This window comes from Haliaeetus leucocephalus, unplaced genomic scaffold (genome assembly GCF_000737465.1).
Source record: "Haliaeetus leucocephalus isolate CR32 unplaced genomic scaffold, Haliaeetus_leucocephalus-4.0 Scaffold932, whole genome shotgun sequence".
NCBI classification, from domain to species: domain Eukaryota; kingdom Metazoa; phylum Chordata; class Aves; order Accipitriformes; family Accipitridae; genus Haliaeetus; species Haliaeetus leucocephalus.
The window spans coordinates 2492702-2514621 of record NW_010973368.1 but is presented as its reverse complement, the minus strand read 5'-3'; the positions used below and the strand labels follow the sequence as shown (position 1 = coordinate 2514621).

The window sequence follows — 21920 nt, the reverse complement described above, 5'->3', positions numbered from 1 at the left end:
ATATGCCTGTAGAGATGAAGACAGAATGATGACATGGTAGAAAACAGCTTTGTTTAGCATTATAAAACAAAGGTTAAATAGAAGACAGAAATTACAAGTTTATAAAAACATACATCTTACAAAGCTTGTAATTTCTTTTATTCAATGCTTGCCATGTGCTTGCTGGCAGATTACAAGGCAATACACCCATAAATGCAAAACCTTTCAGTCTTTGAACCCATCCAAAAAATCTCCCACAGAACCAAACTATCAGGAGTCTTTATATTACCTGGAAATGTGATGGACAAAGAGCAAGTGCTTGATTGAAATCTCGGATGCACGTAGCTTGTCTGAGCTGCATTCTACACAGCCCTCGCTGATAAAAAGCATCAGGGTAACTTGAATGTAGTCTGATAGCCATACTAAAAGCATCATGGGCCTAAAAGGATGACATATCATCAGGGTTAAATATGGTCTGTTTGTTCAGCTGAAACCATAGCCTAACTAACTGATTCTTTTGTACAGCTAGATATGACCTATTTTTGCAGTTGGAACCCACCGTGTACCTGCATTGTTTTTTATCACTTTCATCCATTTACTGCTACTTAAAATTTTGTAACATTTAACACCCTACCTAATGCAATCATAACCTCAAGGAGGCACAACCTAACTCATTTAATAATCTCATTTCTTCAGTGAGACTGCAAAAGTTTAACCACGCACATGGTCTTCTGTCTGTAAGAGATGAAGTAGTGAAGTTGTTTATTTTGACGGACAATGGATTAACATGGCTAGTATGCAACTCCTTTAAAATACATCCAGATACTTTTTTCCTCTACATTGTACATTAGGTTACAAAGTCATGGGCTTTTCCAGGATCTACAGCTGTAATATCAGATGTACGTTGACACAGAAAGTCACGTTTTGCAACTGTCATGTATTACCACATTAGATATCTCAGACAATTTTGACAGCCTTCTTCCAAAAGAATATCACTTTTGACAAATGGGGTTGGAAGCAGACAAGGCAAGAAATTGTTCTCTTCCCTGTGAAATTTTGTTATTTCAAATGTTTCTAGTTTCTTTCTTGAGCCTTTTAGCAAATCAAAAACTGAAACATTTATTAAAATATCAACACAGAAAACATTTGCATGAACTCACACTAGGCCTGCCACAAAGTTCATTGGTAAGCTTTCAATAGTTTTCAACAAAGTCTCTAATACAGTTAAAAGTATTGATTTGTTGAAAGAAGGGAAGTATATTTTTCTTAGGTAATGCAGTTTATTTCTTAAGTGTCATACATAAGTGCCACAGAGAACCAGCTAGGGGTGTTATGAGCTACAGTAATATAGAAAACCGTTAACAAATTACAAACAACTCCATAATACAATAAACTAGGAATTCCTTTGTCCAAGTTTACTACCAATTCACTAAGCCACCAATACTCCTACATGAGTGTTGTTTGTCTGTAAGATCTGTGAAGACATTGATAAACACAAAAGAAATTAACGTTCTTTATTCCATCAGAATGGCAATTAATGACATACATTAAAAAAGATCATAACATTAGTGCTGGAAAAATGACTCACATGTTTGCAAGACAGTCTAATGTACATCATGAATTCAAAAGAAAATTGCTAAAGGCAGTGGAGGCTGTTTAAAAATGTTGAAATAATTCGCTCAGTTATGGTGGTTGTTTACAAGCAGTGGAGTCAAAGGCTAATGTATTCTATATAATTAACACCAACCCGTAATAAACTTTTTTGTTCCATGTAACACAGGCCTGTGAGATAATACATTTCTGCAGTCTCAAATGTATTAGGCAGGATTTTTGCTGAGGTCATCAGGAGCTTCATAGCTTTTTTAAAACTCCTCACAGCATCCTGCAATACAGAGAACATTAATAGTTGTAAAGCACTTAACTGAAAATCTGCAAGATTTTTTAGACATTTTAAATTTTATTTTTTTTTTTTTAGTCTTTCTTTGGAACGTTATGGTAAAAATGACTAGTCTAGTGTTCTTTGATGTTGCTGGAGTTGGACACACTCTTGATTTCTGAATGGTTCATATTAATAACTGATTAGAAAAACAGAAATATTGCTGAGTTTTATTTATATATGACAAAGTAGCTAATGTACATGATCTAGAAATAACATCCAGTTCATTTATACCATTACTTAGGTACATATTTAATTATAATTATTTATTCATTTTACTTATATTTATTTCCTCGGGAAGAAGAGATATACCTTTTGATGGAGTCTGACAATAATGAAGTACTTGTTACAGGTTTCTTTATGTAAATAATGACAAACTATTTACTCCATAGACAACACACTAAATTTAATAACCATTAAGAAATATATCAAAAGGATCAATCCTGTATAGGTATTGAAGGAACTTAAGTGAATAGCCTCTCAGAATTTTACCATGTCTCATAGATCTGGGCAGTAATTTATGCATATTTAATAATGTTTTGGTTTAAAGGAGAGTGTAAGGAGAACAATCAAAAAAATTAAGAACAGTCCAAGATAAGCCATTCCTTAGCCTTTGAGGATTATGAAGGGACCACAGTTGAAAGTTTCAATATCAAGAAGAGTAAAAGAATTACAGCATTTTGTTTCTTAAGCAAGTCTTTCGAGCTAAAGAAGTATTTGTTTAGAAAAATCAGTTTGAATACCAGTGCCCATAGGGCTGTCTGCAAATACTACACCTGTCTCCCTAAGTTGTCGGGGTAGTAGAAGTTTTAAACAAAACAGGTCTGCATTCACTGCTATTTAAAAATCATTTTTTCTCTATACCTACATCCAAAAATACTCATATTTTAAAACGAAAAGGAACTGCAGATACTTGAACTCACTCACATATAATTCTAAAGGCACAGCAGGGCACTATAGCCTGAAGTCTGATCATCTTCCTATATCGAGAGTATTGTGTTATTCCTCTCCAGAAGAGGTAGCAATGCAAGTCCTCACCTCTGGGTGAAGCACTCTGAGAAATCAGGGAATGACTCTAACACACATCCTCTTAACCACGACAACTGAAATGAGTTGTATTGGAGCGTACTAATGATCAGTATATTTGACTTAGCATTCTTTCTATAACAGCAAAACTAGTAATGTCCCATTATGGTTTCAGACAAATAAAACACCCACGCCTAATGAAAAAAGCTGAATGGATCAAGAGGTTTTATCTGGTACAAGCCCAGGGAGCAGGAGCATAATTTTTGCAAAGTGAACGCCTTTTCATTTAAAAAGAACCTGAAAACATGAGGCTAAGAGGAAACAGAAGGACTATGCCTTTCAAACACAGAACTCAATAGAAAGGTAGATTCAAGGTTTTATGAATCTACCTGTTGCTTGCTGTTATTGTGTTTAGGGAAACAGGACTCTGGACATTTTCTATAAACAAACAGGACTGTACAAAAAGAAACAGCTAATCCATACTCCCAATTTCAACAATTCTGCAGGCCTCAAATATTGGCTAACTGCAGGACTCAGAGTAGTGACAATATTGGTTAAACCCTACAACATATGAATATTCACAAAGTTGAGAAAACACCTGTAACTATACATTATACATTCAGTTCACATACCTGAATTAAACTTTTGTACTGCATTTTATTAGACAAAAAATGCTAGACATATTTCTGTATTATTTTATTTCAAAAGAAGCAAAATCACTACATATAATGGACCTCAATCTACATAATTGTATCTTTTAATTGATCACCTTAAATGTTTTAAAACTAAAATTGTCTAATTCATGCTGAACTATTAGTGCTGTTGTTGAAAATTCTTACTCAGGTCTTCTTATAATTTAAACAATGAGGTACTCTGAAGGTTTATTTATCTATTAGCACGTTTCATAAAATCTTAAAAGAATACAGAAAGAAAAACATTGTCTTGCTTGGCATATATATAATGTAAACTTTTCTAACCTTAGTTTTCTTGGCTTTCATTTGTATTTTTCCTAAAATAACAAACATCGAAGGCTCAGGTTGAGTTGCAGCAGCTTCATGTAAGCACTCTATGGCCTTATTGTGATTTTGACAAAATGACTGAATGAGTGCTTGCTGAACAGGCTGAGACATAAAGGATTCTGGAAGGAAACCACCATGAAAAACAATAATCTCTTTTACTTCAACCTATATGTTTTCCAGTATAAAATACCTTTAAATGATATGCAAACTTTAAAATACTATTAAAATATTTGGAGTATCAAAGATTGTTTTAACATCCATAAAAATACAAATGTAAACAAAATTCCTACAAAAGTCTGAAGTTGAAGTTTATCAACGTTTATCAAGTTTATCAACGAGTGTAGTTTGATTGCTAAACATCTGCAAATATTTACCTCCCTTTCCCCACATCTAAGAAGGCTTTGCTCTGCAGAAGTATCACCATATGCCTGCTTTGTTTTTATATTCTTGTGTGCCCTGTGTATCCACTCTTGGTCACTACCAGAGACAGGAAATTAATCTTATACAGTATGGCTATTCATATGGATCACCAAGAGCTTCAGGATGCACTGAACACTGCCATTTTATGCCCAGCACATAACAAGAAACTACTGTACTGCAACATTTTTACTGTTCAAACACATTGGGAAGGTTCAGTTCCAAAGCTATTTGATATTTTGTTAGGAAAGACTGTACATAAGAACAGAACAGAATCCTTACTCAATATTCCTTTAAAGCAGAAATTACCAATATTGAAAGGTAGAAATAAAAAACAAGAACTCAAAAGATAAAGGAAATTCTGAAATCACAGGTGATAATACAGGCAATAGTGCACAACATTATTACCTTTAAAGGCTTCAGACATGCAAACAAAATACTCTAGATAATAAGTTCCTATATTTTAGCTGATTCATAGTAACTAACCTATTTGCATGCTTGAACTTAATTTTTTTGAACAATTCCTTGGTTACAGACTGTTGCCATGGTTCACAACTACCTAGGAAAACTGATGGAAATTGACATTACCTTCATCCATTTCTGCAAGTTGGTGAATACATAAACTTGCCAGCTCATCTTTCTTCAACTCCATTAAATACTGTCCCCTGTAATGAAATATTTGTTGGGTGTAATTAGTAAAACTATTTCCAGGCATTTCTTTCAAAGTGCAAATACTACTGAAATATGTTTTCACTAGTATAAAAAGAGAAAAAGGAAAAATAATGCCTTCCAATAAAAACATCCAAAGTTTTTCCCTTTTTTTAATCAGAAATATCTGAAAAATTTTCAATTTTTTCTCTCACATCACAGTACCAAGAAATTATATGCTTACCTCTCTTCAGACTATAGGAGTTAAAAAATACATTTTCTTTGGATTCCACAGATAGTAATCCTTACAATCTCAAGAATGGCAACAATAATCTTAATAATATTGTTTGTAAAATCCACCACAGACTGATAGCTGATAGATACATTCCGTTTTCAAGGACAATTTTTTGCCTCTTCAGATATCGGCATCAGTATAAGAGGTTATGCTAGCCAAACAACACTGAGAGACAAGCTGAGCAAACCCACTCCTAAAACTGGGAAAATACAGTATTATTGACTGGAACATAGTAACTAATTCTCTTAATACACCTGAGGAATAATATCCTAGCATTTCCTCCTTAGTTCTTACAGCTTTTCAGGGGAGGAAACAGGTTTATCTAGTAATTTATTTTTTAGTCTTGGTAAAGGTCACTACTTCTCACTGGGCTGAAGATGGGGAAGAAGAATAGTTCGAACCTAAATTGGCCTGGACTTAATCCTCCACATTCTTTCCATCATGTGGATTCTGCAGACAAATCAGTGAAGGACCCATCCACTTGGGGAAAACATTTAAAATTATTAAATTTTTAAAGGTTCAGACTTGCTTTTTTTGTCACGGCACCTATTTACTTCTTTTTCCCCAGAAACTACATGTACCTCAAAGAGCAGAATCCTGTATATGAAACAAGGTTCCTCCCTCCAAGGTAACGATTACGATAGTTGGGTGACACTATGCAGATTAAGTTCTTCAGGTCTGGAAATGCTATGAAAATACTACATTTTTTTAAACCCATTCAGAGCAGGTTTCAAAGAATACAAGGCTATCTCCCAAGAGCATTCCAAATGGAATTTTTTTTAGAAGTGAGGTATCTGTGCAGTTCTCAGCTAATCACTTTCCTACCTTAATATGCAAAGTTGTGATTTATTTGGATAAAGATGAATGGCTCTGTTTATATCCTTCACAGCATTTGGTAAATTATGAATCTGCAATTTATAAAGAACAAACAGCAATTCAATTGCTAATATGAACACAATTCGGAAACACAATTACTATTTCTATAAATGTAGTTCTGCAGGATGCAATACCCACATAGTAACAACTCACAAGGCACATATGCCCTCTATAAAGGAGCTCAACATGTTTTTAACAAAGGTCTGAAACATTTACGCTACAAATTTCCATACTTTCCCACAGGGTAAATCCAAACTCCAGACAGTTTCTTTACTTTTCCAAAATCCAAAGAAGAGTCTGGACTATTGGGAAGGAGACTAGGTCATGAGATCCACATGCACATATGTCCTGATGAATCTTCATTGCTGTAATGAATTTGTATTTATTTTTTCAAGTGTCTGTGCATGTGGTCCCATTCAGCGTGCATCAGATGCTAAGGAGAAAGGAGATCATTACAGTGAAGATCCCAAGGACTGATTCATCCAGCTCGGATAGCTGCTAACTCAAACTCTCACTAAAGAACAGCATTGATGGAAGGCATGTACTGAGCTTTATTTTACTGCTTTACATTGAAATTTAAAAAGAAAAAAAAAGGCCAAAAAAAAACCCCACAAAAAAACACACACACAAAAAAAACCCCTACAAAAGCAACCTGAGCATTAGTGGATGACCTCCAATATAAACTATCAGGCACAAGTTCTTAAAAGACAATATCAAAAAAAAGTATATCACTAATCCACTTAGACTCTGAGTTAAAAGCCATTTCCTTTAGTTGTAGAAGAAAAAGAACAGTATGAGCAATTTCTCAAAACATTTTGAAAACAAACTAAGCACTGTGAGACACAACAGTTGTTTGAATTCTGCCAATGAAATCTACACAACTTAGGTCACTTTGAATACTCCATTCCTTGTACTCCTGAGAGGGTCTCAAAAACCCAACTGCTAGCACAAATTATTCTCACATCCCATGCAGAGGTAGAATACACTCTGTTTCACAGTAAATTAAAATACTGAAGATGTTTTCACTTCCATTTATGGGGAAGAAAATTTGAGTTTCCTGAAAAATAAGTATTCTCAAGAAAATTCTGTTTAGAAAACACTGTATTTCAAAATATGGGGGTTTATATTTTAAAAATACATACTTAAAAAAAATAGTTTTGAAATATATTTCAAAAAAATTTATTAAAGCTCAGATTAGATGTACACTGATGTAGAAAAGATAAAATGACACTTGAAATATTTTGTGTCATTGCATTACATGGCAACAATATTCTACAATTGCAATGCATGTAATTCCATTATGCTGACAAGGACTACTTGAAACATATAGCTATAAGCAGGTTCTAACACCTGTATAGCACCAAGGCATAAGTATTAAAATCCCCACAACAACAATAAATATAAATAAAGCTATATTAAGTGGCAAACAAAAGCAAAAGGAATTTATTACCTTATGATATGCTTGCGCTCTGCATACATAGGCTCGAACATTGAGAGGATCAATTTCAATGGCATTAGTAAACTGTCGAATAGCTTCATAGCATTGATCAAGATGCAAGAGCAGTATCAAACCAATATTTAGGTAAGCAAAGATGACAGACCTAAAAACAGAATATTCTTTCCTTTTGTTATTGCACAAAATATGTCATTGTATTAACCACAGCTTACACCAGCTTCATCTACTTTTATGACATTTACCACACATCTATTTTGTGATCACACTGAGCTAAAGAACTGTAATTGCCAGCAGAGGAGATAGCTCATTAAAAAAACCCACCATTTCAGTAGCTTGAAAGCTAGAAAGCTTGAAAGCTTCATTAGAGGCTCCCTGTTCACCAAAACCAAAAAAAGCATTCCAAATGTGAATTGTGAAGAAATGATGACAAGTCTCTGTCGTAGAAGCTGGACTAGAAATAGAGCTAGCTGGTAATTTTGTATATACTGAATAGACCGAGAAATACTGAATTCTTCAACACTAAAAACACATTGTGGTTTTAAAAGACTGACAAAGCTTACACATTTGCCATCTAGCCTGTCCCTTATTTTCTATCATTTCACTTGGCTAGCTGCTAGGGAGACCTGGGTTTCCAAGATCTGCAATATCTTGTGCAGCCCACTCTTGCAGACTGTTTTTAGGCAAAGTTCAAGACTTCTTATAGCAGAACCAAGACAAAGGAAGAGCTGAGGAGTCTTTAGGCCTGCCACAGATTAGAATGGGAGCCTTTGCTCAAGACAGGACTGTTGAGGTTGCCCAAGACTGAACAAGAACTCAGTACCTTTAGAGTAAGGCAATTAATGCAGCTAACTGGTATGGGAGGCTTGTTGCATATTGTAATGCCATTTGCATGGCAGGGCTGCTACAGATATAATCTGTTTCTTAAGTATTTTTAAGTGGTAGGAAGAAATGCAATTCAGACAAACATCAGCTTCAGTCATCAACTATCAAGGACCACAAACAGCATTTTTAAAAATTTTAGTTCAGGGACACCATTTACTAGCTTTTGCTAAAGAAACCATTGTGGCATTTTCTTTTGGGGAAAAAAAAGGTAGTTTGACTTTTTACCTGCATTGTGGACATATTCCCTCCCAAAAGACTAACGAAATTATTATTGGCGTGAGTAGTCAACTTTACTTAGGACTTCAGTTTCATCTTTTGTCTGCCAGACCTGAATAATTTATTTGGCAAGTTGCCATGTAAGGCAAAATAAAATTTAATTTTTAAATATATTAATAATTATTTTTATTATACTCGGACTATAGTAAATGAGGCAAAAGATACTAAAAGAAGACATTATGGTTTTGTGTGGTTTAATTCTAGTCTATTTGCTGAATAATGGTTCTGATTCTACTTTCCTTTATTAGTACTTTTATGCCCCCCAGATAATCAGAATACAAACAACATATATTAAAATTCTCAAGTCCAATCACCTGTCCAAAGCTAGGACACTTTCAAAGTCACAGATTGCCAGGGACCATTGACACTGTTCTGAGTAAACAATCCCACGATGAAGAAAAGAACAGAAATTTTCCTGAGTGTCATTGATGAGTACTGTGGGAGAGGGAGAATAAAAATCAGCTGTTCAGATATTCACATATATTTCAGTTACTCCATGCAACTTATTTGCACATTACTTCTTACTCTAGTTTTCTTAGAGTTTTATAAAATATCATAGATAAACCGTAACAAAACATATTAGATCACAACAGAAACTGTTCATTGTGGCACGAAATACCTTCAAGACATATTTGTAATTCTCAGTTACACCCACTTGAATTGTTAAAAGTGAAGCAGAAAAGCTTAGGAAGCAGAGGCAAAATAACTGAAGAAAAACAAGCAGCAAGAGTCGATGTCTGTATTGGGTCTGGCTGAGATGGAGTTAATTCTCCCCATAGCAGCCCTCATAGCACTATGCTCTGCATCAGTAACTAGAAAGGTGTTGATAACACACCAGTGTTTTGGCTACTGCTGAGCAGTGCTGGCACAGCATCAAGGCTGTCTCTCCAACATTTTCGCCCCCCTCAATGGCAGGCTGGGGCTGGGCAAGATCTTGGGAGGGGACATAACCAGGACAGCTGACCTAAACTAACCAAACAGATATTCTAAACCATATGACGTCAGCTCAGATATAAAAGCTAAGTAAAGGGAGACAGAAAGGAGCCATTTTTGTTTTCTGGAGCAACCACTACGCGTACTGAAGCCCTGCTTCCCAGGAAGCGGCCAGACATCACCTGCTGATGGGAAGTCGAGAATAACATCATTTGTTTTTCTTTGCTTTCACTTTATTAAACTGTCCTTATCTTGACCCACAAGCTCTTTGTTATATTTTCTCTCCCCTGTCCAGCTGAGAAGGGGGAGTGATAGAGCAGCTTTGGTGGGCACCTGGCACCCAGCCAGGGTCAACCTACCACAATGTCTAAGAGCAAACTTAATAGAAATGACAAAGAGCAAGTTATTACCAAACACTGAATGACAACCATACATTTTAATGTTTGCAACATGAAATACCTGTGTTACATTGCAGTACAGTAATTACTAGTGAATTGTCATTCTTTTTAATGATAAGCATACACACCATTAAAAGAAACAAACAATACCAGAAACACTGAAGTCCTGCACAGCTTTTTTTGGATCAATTTGTCGTAGTATGCAACCTCTATAGTAGAATGCTAACCAACAAGAAGGGTCTAGATGAACCGCTGCTGCTAAGTCCTGTATTGCATTTCTGTACTGTTGCTGCTTAGCATATGCTCTTCCTCGATATAGCCTAATAAGGAAGAAAGTTTCTCTTTAAATATAATTTCCCTTAGAAAATTATACCTACAGAATGAAGTCACAATGTGAAGTCATAGACTATTATTTGTAATATTAACAGGTTGAGTCAACTTAATATCAAGAGTTCTTCCACTGTTTTTGTCATGCTACCTTCAAGTAATTATTCAGGAAAAAACTGTAGAAATATAGAATAAACATTCAATTTTATTTCTGAATTTAATAAAGCAAGTCTGAAGTAACAAAGCCTGGTAATCTATACTGTATAGGCAGATCACTGCACTTGCATAAACCAAGTTCAATATAATAGAACTCTGTATCAGCTTTGGACATCACAGAGTTGAATGGAACTCTCCAAGTTCCATAGTCTATTCATGCAGCAGTTCCTGTATGGGAAATATCAGATTTTGTTAAATCTGATTTAAAAGAAAAAAAAAACCTCCCCTCATTACTATTAAAGCTTTCTGAAAACATCCATTCTATTCTTCAATATTTCTTTCAAACAGACAAGTTAACAAAATCAGATCCTACTATTTTACACTATTCATCCCTCAAATTCAGGAAGCTAGCAATATATTTAAACAAGATAAATCACAAGTACAGGTGAAAAAGTGTGAATAGACAGCAATGGCTGTCAAATTATTTTATCAATGCAAAATGTAATATATAAAACTTATCTTTTTGTATTACTGAAGATAGCTTTCACATATTAAGCAGGTCTTATGCCACATCCCACTTCTATGTAGAGTTATCATGCAAAATATATACTAATCCTTTTTCAATCTAACACAGTAAAGTCAATTCCTCAAGAATTTAAATCACGTGCTTAACACAAACACAAGGCACTTATACTCACTAGGACTATTCACAGAGCCCACACATCAACATGTAAGCCTCAATGAACTAGTGGATTTCAGGAAGCCAAATGCAGCTTTATGTTGCTTCAAGATTTTATTTCAAAGTCAGAGTCTTAAGGAACATCTGTAAATTACTTTAGTAGCACAGGAACCTAATGTCATAAGAAAGCTTTGCATGATGCTGTGGTTCCCTGTGATGAAGGAAACATGCTGACAGGTAGAAGATACACATAGGGGAATGCTCCCCTAGCCACTTCTATTCAGTTTGGATGGGGATCAGTTCCAGAATAAGACATCTGAACTTAGGTGTCAATTTGTAGATGTCTGCAACATATGTTAGGTGTCTGACTTTCCACTACAGTTGACAGAGATCTAGTCAGTACAATCCAAGGAGATGAGACCAGTTCAGTTCATCCAAAAATATACACTTACTCTCTGTTTAGCTGAACAGATCTCCAGGCCTTATAGAAGAGTCTATATTCAGTCTACCTAAAGTCTACTAACTGTATTGATTAGACTCCTTGGTGATAATGGCTGCTTAGACACCTACATCCCATGGATACAGCAAGCTGACACCTAAATTCTGGTATCATAATCTGGCACTGAATATCTGCTTTTATCTTTATTTTACCTCTATTTTCATGAATCCAGAATAGAGTATAAAAAGAATGTAAATCTTTGCAGGAATGGTATTAAGTAGAAGTCACATTTTCTAGTAGGGAAATCATATAATTTTTTTTGTTGGTCTTTGTAAGTCAAACCTCAAAATCATTGTTATAATTCAAAAATAAAGATGCTTCTCATCAATAGTTCCAATTTTTTTTCACAGAAAACATTAATTCAGCATAATGCTAAAACTAAAAGTGTCAAGGCAACCAATGGAAATTAGGCATAGAACTATGTAATCCTTAAGGACATTCTTCACTTTGAGCATGTATTTAAATCCAGTTCTTTAGAGCAAAGCACATATGCATGTGCTTAAGTCCAACTTACTCTATATTTGCATTACTCCACTGAGATCTAAGCACATGGTTCTGTGCCTAGTTAAATTAAGGTCTAGGGACTAATCCAAAGTCATTAAAAGCAATACAAAGATTCCCCAATGAATATCATGGCCTAGAAGTCTTATTCTATTTCTATTAGACACTCTTCAGAAATGCAAGTGCTTTATTATTGTTTAATGCATATTCAGTCTTTTACATATTTATATTCTTTTAATAATCCACTTAAAATTCAAATACTTTTGTCAAACTATATATTCTACCTTGCCTGAGCATTGCTGGGGTCTTCCTTGATCACAGCTGTAAAATCCTGAATAGCTGTAGGCAAAACTGAACGGTGAAAGAAATGTATTCCATGTTTCATAAGTGCATCTGTTCTTTTAGGGTTACACTGAAAACACTATAATGAAAAATTATAATGAAAAATAGTACATTATGTTACTCCTCCTCCTTCTTATTTCTAATGACTAGAAGTCTTAACCAAGCATAAAAATAATATATTATTTTATTCTCAGATTTTCTTTTTTTATGCCTTTGTCCTTTAATGTCTATTGTCATTTCCATTAACTGTAAAGTGAAATAAAAAAGTAGTGATGCAAGCTTATTAATGGCTGATAATTTGTAGACATTCAGTAATTTATTGAATTAGCTGGCAGGAGTAACAGAAATTACTTATTTATTTCCATAGCACTGATTTTTTTTAAACATCATTTATTTGAAAGGATATCTGTTCTTCAACCTACTTACCAGATATATCCAAATACAGTTTACTTTTACTAAGGCTACACAAAGTTACTACATTATTGTAACAACACAAAAAGTGAACTTACTTTGGCATAATCATCCATGGCCAATAACAATTGATTTTCCTCAAAATACAACTCAGCTCTCCTAAAATAAATGTCATCATCTGTAGGGCTGCATTGTATTGCAGAGCTATAATTGATGATTGCCAATGTATTATCACCTTGTTTCCTGTAAATTTCAGCCATTGACAGGTATGTATCTGAAACAACCACCCAAAATATAAAAGGCACTATTCAGCAGTCCAGAACAATAAGTAATTTCTTCTTTACAGGGTAATTAACACAAGCAGTAGAAATAGAACAGTAGATTATAAAACAAAATAAAAAGAAGTCCTGCTTTAATCTGAGCAACAGAACTCAGAAGTTTAGAGCTATAGCTGTGTACTCAATCGTGGAGCCCATGCAGCTGTAAACTGATAGCTCTTGCTAGATTCATGGGTACTAAAAATCTTTGCTCTCTGTAGAGCTCTGTAGAAATGGCCCATCAAGCCATTTAGTGTTGACCACAAACAAATATAAAGAGATTTAGTTTAAATGGGCCCACGCAATATTTATCCCGCTATATTGGGTCTGGTCAGGATAGAGTTACCTTTCTTTATAACCACCCATAGGGTGCTGTGTTCCAGATTTGTGACTAAAATAGTGTTGATGACACAATAATGTTTTAGCTCTTGCTGAACAAAGCTTGCACAGTAGCAAGGCTTTCTTTTTCTTTTTCCCCCACTCTGCCCTCTCCCCAGCAAGTAAGCTGGGGGTGGGCAAGAAGATGGGAGAGGACACAGCTGAGACAGCTGACCTAAGTAGGCCAAAGGGATATTCCATACCGTATAACGTCATGCTCCGCATCAAAAAAAAAAAAAAAAAAAAAAGGTAGAGGAAGAAGGGGGGTGGGGGGAAGGTTTCTTCCAAGTCCATGTCCAATCAAAATTTCCTTTGTTGCAACCTATGACCATTGCCTCCTGTTTTGCTGTGCATCTCTCTGAAGAGTCTGACTCTGTCTTCTCTGTTACCATGAATTATGTAGCTGAGAACAGATTTCCCTCTTAGCCTTACCTTCTCCCGGCTAAGTAACTCATCTCCCTCAGCCTTTCCTTATAGAACTTAGGCTCCAGACCACTGACCATCTTAATGGATTTCTAATGGACTCTCTACAGCTTGTCTCTCTCATACCAGGGGTTCCAAAACTGGACAAAGTATTGGAGGTGCAGCATCACAACCTGGGAAGCACTTCCCCTGACCTGCAGGGTCTGCTCTGTCAACCAGGTGGGATCTTCCCCTTTTAAGCTCCTCCTTCCCACTTTAAAGAGTATGGAAGAACTGGGCTGACCTGATGCACAACAGCACACTGTCTCCATTACAGGCTTGTTATCAGCTTTCCCCATTAAATCAATGGATACAATTTCCATCAGTCTTCCCTTTTTCTTTTTTTTGCATTTTTTAAAAACACACTAAAATTAAGTACTTTTTTTTGCCTTAGAAACCCAACTTATGTTCCAAGCCTTTGAAGATTCATGTCTGCTTTATATAACATGCATAAAACAACTGACAAGGTTAAAGACATACAAAAACATTTGCAGAACTAAGGCCAAAGGCAACTAGAGAAAAAACACTATGAAAAATTAACTCTTAAGTTACACTTCAGTAGTTACTTACCTGCTTTATTTTTGCTCCATTTAGTTATAAAATTCAGGTCATCAAAAGCAGCAGAAATTCTGTCTTGAAAGAGGTAAATCAAATGTCTATGCCAGTAAGCATCAAGCAGCAGTGGTTCTAGGCTTATAGCCTATAAACAAAATTAGTAAATATTTTTTTTATATTGCAGAAGGAACTTGTCAAATGTGCTAACAACAGTACATAGGAAATGAGAAAATTTTTGCACTGAAATTGTTATTACTATTTTTTAAGAAAATTCCTAGACTGACAAACTTTAATTTAACCTAAAAATCTGAAAAATTTTACTAATGTCACTTGTTTCTTTAAAAGAATCATGTACTTACGCATATGCAGAATCAGAGTCCAAGCTACCAGAATATTCAGCACAAAATATTAATCAGCTGGGATATTATCATGCTTGATGATTTCTTTAAAATAGTTATCTGAACTATTTCTAGAAATCAGAATTCTTCTATTTGAAAGTGTGGTGGTTTAACCCCAGCCAGCAACTAAGCACCATGCAGCTGCTCACTCACTCCCCCCCACCCAGTGGGATGGGGGAAAGAATTGGAAGGAAAAAGGTAAAACTCATGGGTTGAGATAAGAACAGTTTAATAGGACTGAAAGGAAGAAAATAATAATGATAGTAATAACAATAATAAAATGACAATAATAATAAAAGGATTGGAATATACAAAACAAGCGAAGCATAATGCAATTGCTCACCACTCACCAAACAATGCCCAGTTAGTTCCCGAGCAGTAATAACTCCCACAGAGTAATATCAACATGAAAGATCTGGTTAAATCTTGCATTATCAAGCATTCCAGTACAAGGATTCTGAACCCCAAAGCAGCTGCTGAGGACTGCCTCTCCAAACACCAAATGCTATGTTAAAAGCCGAGATGTTGGTTAAGGAAAGAAGCACACCTTTTGCTCTACAACATTATATATAGGATGAAGTACTTTGGGGTCCCAATCTGCTTATGACTAGCTGTGTGTAATAAAAATGTTAAATGACAATGAAAATACTATACCGAAAGTACAACACATAACTTCTCTACCCAGGTTTCACAAACATACAGAACTATACCTTTGCTTAAAGAATGCCTTTGAAAGCTTTTACAGCTTCCAAGCTTAAATTCTAGACTTTAAAAACCTTCTTTTTATTTCTGTTTTTTTCAGCAACATTTTCATTGTTTTGGTTGTTTCTTTCCAGTTGTGCAGGGTATTGGGTGGAAGTAATGGCAGGTTTGTAGCACTATAAAGGGAACTTAAAAGTGTTGAAAAAATAAGCATACATAGAAAAACACTAGTAGTATTGTATAAAATCTTATTGTCAAATGATAGTTTAAACAGGAAATAAACAACTTTCAAATTTATTTGCTTACTATGCTTTTGCAGATATTAAAAAAATATTTGTCAGCTTTGCCAGCAACAAAACTTGAAGCAAAAGACTTTCTGTCCTTTTTGTCTATCCTACCTACAGCTCTATTTAGGACTGTTGTATCCTGAGCAAGGGTCTCCAAAGAAACATTATGGTGCTTGGAGAATACTGGGGTAAATAAACACAGTTTATTAAGAGCCTTCATTCTTGTGGGACTAAACTTGGATCATGCTATCATACAGAGGTAAAAGGTGGCAGCATTCAGCTAGTTATCAGCTCTCCTGCTTCTAGTTCTTCACCTGTTGAAGGACTCGGAAACTCAATTTAAAAAAAAAAAAGTGCTTGATAGAAGTAAAACTTGGCATTAAACTTACTTTATCCAAATCATCCATAGCTGACTTTAACTTGCCTAACTTTCTTTGTATTGCTCCACGCCTGCAGTAGTGAAAAGCTGAAGGATGCTCTTCCTTTTCTATTAGCTCAGACAGTCTTCTTACTTCTTTTTCTAAATCTTCAATACTAACTGTTGCTCCTTCAAGAAGAACAGGCTGTATTGAGTCAACTAGTTCTATTTGTACATTTGCTTCCTGAAAGTCCACCATCTCAGTTCCTTTTAGTAATTCAGTATCCTTCTCCTCAGAAGCAGTCCCACTAGGAGGGAAAGTTTCATCAAACCAGCAGTTCCATATTCCACTGACCCACATGCGAGCAGAAGTTTCTTCTGGAATTCCACCCCTCACTTTTGCAAACTTTTCAAAATCTAACAAACAAGGGATGCTGGGGCTCTGATATTGTTTGATTGCTGAAGACACCTTGGTACTGAATTTATCACGAATAGAAAGCCTTCCCAGAGACACAGACCTAAGGAAAAATATATTAACAATTAACTAAAGTTTCCCAGATATACTAATGATATAAAATTGCAATCTGCCAGTCAACAACTATTCAAAAACCTGTTGTTAGCTCTCTTGTTAATGATAATATTTTAACTTATCAGCCATTTATCAAAAACCATTACTGAAGCCGCAGGTAAGCAGAATTGTTCTGAATCATTCATGTCCCCAGAATGTTCAGCACTTATTTGCAGTTGCATGCTTATTTCCTCCAAAAGCTTCTAATTTAGGTTTACGAGGACAATACTAAACCTAAGAAAGGATGATATTTCATAGTGGACAGTTATCAGCCTGGCTAAATGATGATAAATCCTAGATGGATGAATATATCAATGATAGATCCCAATGATATTAGGAAGAGGCCATGAGAATATAAGCAGAAGCACCACCCAGAAGTGAAAGCAAGCACTTGAATTTACAAGGACATTTCCAAAATTATAATCTGGGAAAATTCGTAGCTTCCAAGATGAGAACCTTCACAAATGTTCAGTATCAACATCTGCTCTGAGATATCAAAGTGAAAGAAACTGAAGACTTTAACAGAAACACTAAATCTTTATCACAAACAATACTAGCCTTGCTAACACAGAGAGAATACCAGAAGGGAATACAGACAAAATATTTTATACATATATATATATTTATAATACTGTGTACCTAATATTTATAATATTTTGTACATAAGGATCCTACCAGGAAAAAAAGGAAATTAAATAAAAAATGTAGCAGGTCCATGCATGAGAGACATGCAAAATAGTACAAAGATGAAATCTCCTTGGTTTAGCAAAACTGGTATCAAAGCCTTAGACAGCAAAGAACATACAGTACCCCAGTCTAAAACAAGACTTTGGAAAGAGGACACCTTCTCCCTTAGTCACAGCTCACTAGAAAAGTATTTCACACCATTTAAGTATCTTTGATTTTCTTAAGAATAAACCTACTGAAAGGTGCCTAAAAGCTGAAAAAAGAAGCAGCTGAATGGAAAGCTGGCCTGAAGGACCAGGCCTGAGCATCAGTGTAAGTACAATGTGGACACATATGACTGTACACAAAAATAGACAACATTTGAGGTTTTTTTGCAGGTCACACTTCAAGCATAAGTATTTAAGAAATATCAAAAATCTAGCAAGAACATGAATTTCTTTTCTTTTTTTTTTAAATACTTGAATATTTTCTAAGGTATCCCATATCTGAAGTATGTAAATATTAAACATTCACTAGGAAAATATTTAGAGTGATACACGAAAACAAAAGGTAAAGAGCAAACTACTTGTTTGATGTAATCTACAAATTTCATGGTACAAAGGAGGTTAGTCCAGCCTAGCATTTTGGTTTCCTAAGAACTTAGAATTTTCCACTTGTCTTTCAGAAGCTTGACAATTTAATCATGCATTTATACTTAGATAAAACTTTTTCTGTTGTTGCATGAAGCAACACCATTTCCATTTAAAGTATAATATATACTAAATGTTCTAAAGATACCTGAGCAGTAAGTATTTTTTCTTTGCATTAAAAAAAAAAAATTATTCCTAAATAACTAAATTATTATTACTTAATTTCAGAGCAATATTTAATATTAAAAAAAAGATAAAACCCATCATTAGATAATACAGCCACAAATTAAAAAACATTCTTTAAAAAGGCAATACGCTAATTAAAGAAAACCTTTTAAGAATTTTTGGGGGTTGACTTAATTTCTTAATCACAGCTTCTAATTTTCTAGGGTTTATTATTTTCTTTGATTTCTTTGTTTTCTTTCTTCTTGGGAAAACAGTGTATTTAATCCCAGCCTTTTGAGATCGCTCCACAAGAACAATGTCATTCTCATTATCCTCTTGTCCAGTCAAAGCAGGCGTTTTTTCTCCTGGCATGTCTGTCTGCATTGACTGAGGATCGTCACAGATTTCATTCAACAGATGCTTGGTAGGGGACCTTTTCCCGATCTCTGTCTCAGCCTCTGACTCAGCTATCCGTTGCTTCATAACTTTCAACTCTTTCATGCTGGTTTTGAAATTAGCTGACATATTTAATGTAGTTTCATCTTTGAAAGCAGTCATCTCCAGAGCTGAGACTGATCTTTTAATCAAACTTGTCTGTTAAAAAAAGGAAACAATTTATTTAGATGTTCATTTGAAATAAGATTTATATATCACATTTCCTTAGTTGTAACAGACTGGATTTTATTTTGTATAAAATTGTAAAGAAAAAAAAGAGCAACATAGGGACTACACTGCTGAAAAAAATTATAGTATTTAATGGGAAAAAAGATCTGCATATCTCAGGATATATGTCAAAGCAAAGAGATCTGAAATATTAATCCAAAGTTATTTGAAGCTCATGAAGGGCTAAAATCAATCTTCTCTAAAAAGTATCACAAGAAATTTGAATTAAATACCCCTAGTCCTTGTAGGAAAGTTAAATTTTAAAATCAAAAACGTATGTCACTGGTGGTGACATTTACAAAAAGATGAACTGAGACATATTCATGAACTCAGAAGAAAAGACAGGAGGACTCTGTATAATGTTTGGAAATACAACTGTATTACATGGAAACACAGTTAATATCTGAATGGAATTATGCACCCTCATACCTTGTGCCCCCATCCCTGAATTGCCTGATGAAATCAAAACCAAAAGAATAACTATTATCCTCTGGTGTTTAATTGTTATTAATTACTAAGCAAATACTATCTGCAATAACAAATGTATTGCTTCTTAGTCTTTCTGTTAATTCCAGTTCACTAACTTGCACTATAATACTAGGCATAACACATCTTTGCCAAAGAAAATAAAATGCAATTTCATGTCTACTGCCTGAAATTTACAGAGAGAAACACTTGTTAGTAATAAATAAAATAAATGAAAAAATAAATGAAGCATTTAAAAATGTTGAATAATTTTTAATTAGACTCAAAGAAGCACTTTTTCAATGCTTGGTTACAGACATCTGCTAAGAATTATTTAATTTGTATATTCATTAGAAAGACCCTGCATCAGCCTTGTGGTAATGCATTATACCCTGTGGAGTTTTGAAAAGATAAAAAAAAATAATGTCACAAGTGTGCCACTTTTGTTTAGGAAAATTATATTTTTTTTAAAATCTAAGCTTCATACTGATTTATTTAAAAGCTAACTCAATGTAAAGCTATCATTTATCACTACATGTATCCATCATTAGCTGTCATCACCAAATCAAATAGTTTGATTGCAAATTGCATAAATATTGAATTGTTACTTGATAAATTCTTTTCATGAACTATGCATAGTTTTGCTAAAGGATGGCTAGCTGAATTCAACAAGACTACTTCTATTTGAACATGAAACTAGTATTTTAAAAATCAAACATCAATGCTTAGTTCAAGTTGCAAATCTGGTGTTTAACTCATAATTGTATTTATCATTGCATACAAACTGCTGCCATGCTTCATGTCCGTCTTTAAAACAACATGGTCACAACATTTTAAGCAGGTCTTTATGGACTATATAGAAGTTTTAAATAAATACATACTCCTCAAATTCTTACTCAATATCAAATTTGTTAATAAAATATTACTTGTATAATGCTACCAAGGTCTTCTTTGCATAGCTGTAAAATTTACATGGTTTATTGCTGCTTTATGTATTTTGTGAAACAGCTAACATAACGTCAATAGCCATAAAAGTACATAGCACTTTACAGATTGGAAACTTGACAACATTGATGCCCTGATACATCTGAAATCCAAGGACCTAATACTGCAAATCTTTACTCAGATATGTTGTCCCACTCATTTCAGGTTAGCTAGAGTACAGAGTAGTCACACTTATCTCTATCCAAATGCCTGTAAAGTTAACAGGGGTTCTCACTGCAGAGCTACGTTATCCTATTTAATGTAACCAATCCACCTGAAAAAGACCTCTGAGACTCTCACTTTTGCATTTAGTAGGAAAATATTAAGTTCAATTCAGTTCAGTGGAAGAATTTCTTCCACAAAATCACAGTTCAGGAACAAATACAAGTAAATATAAAATAATATAATACCTCTGAGCTCTCACTGTCAGAAAAGTCAGGCAAGGATTGGCATCTTCTCAGTAAACTTTTTGTCTATAGATAAAACAAAAAGCAAAATAAGTCTGAAATAGTCTGAGCCTAATATGAATAAAGCTTTCAGATACATTCTGCTTTTAAAAGCAGGGATTGATGAAAATAGAGCTAATGTCCAAACAAATCTGTATTTTCACAAAAAAAAACCAACCCCACCTTTGCCAGAGTGAAGTGAGGACTGCATTTCCCTGGATTTCTGGATATCTTAAGACCATTCCACTGCCAGATGTCCAAAATTCTGAGACACATTCAACATGCTCATATAAATTAATGCTAAAGAGCAAGCAGTCAGTGGACATAGATGGTCCAGTGCTGTAGATGCTCCAATCCCAGAACACACTGTGAATATGCCATACTGTTGAACACCTTGTTAATTTACTGCCTGTATAGAGAGGTCTTTCCAATGAACATTCTGTAACTGGAAAGACCCACACTGCAACTTAGAGCCACACTTAAATCTTTCACTTGCAAATCACCTGCATAGAATTGTTTGCCTATCCTTTAATATTACATTCACAGAAATTCTAGATTAAAAAAAAATCACACACTTGGAAACATCTCTTTACCCCTATTCTGCTTCTTGACTCTTGCAGCTTTTTAGATGTCTGGGCATAGTGCAACATCCCGTAAGCCGCTTCATTGAGATATGTCATATTACTCAAAACCTGTTATTTATAATCACAGGCCCGCCCCTAAATCATCACCTAGTGCTATAATAATGCAAAATAAGAAGCGTCTTTAAAATATGCAATGACTCCTTCCAAGCACAGTTT

The 21920-nt window shown here is 34.7% G+C and overlaps 1 protein-coding gene across 1 annotated transcript in view; it reads right to left on the bottom strand.

Annotated features, from left to right (window-relative positions):
• Window positions 1–1851: 1851 nt before the first annotated feature.
• Window positions 1852–21920, bottom strand: part of TTC6 (tetratricopeptide repeat domain 6) — a 46411-nt gene continuing 26342 nt past the window's right edge. The window contains exons 5-13 of the mRNA XM_010583991.1: window positions 16545–17031; window positions 14784–14913; window positions 13155–13330; window positions 12588–12724; window positions 10292–10461; window positions 9125–9245; window positions 7647–7797; window positions 6146–6228; window positions 1852–1861 (exon numbers count right to left, since the gene is read on the bottom strand). Coding sequence (XP_010582293.1) covers window positions 1852–1861; window positions 6146–6228; window positions 7647–7797; window positions 9125–9245; window positions 10292–10461; window positions 12588–12724; window positions 13155–13330; window positions 14784–14913; window positions 16545–17031 — 1465 coding nt within the window. The remainder of the gene's footprint in view (window positions 1862–6145; window positions 6229–7646; window positions 7798–9124; window positions 9246–10291; window positions 10462–12587; window positions 12725–13154; window positions 13331–14783; window positions 14914–16544; window positions 17032–21920) is intronic.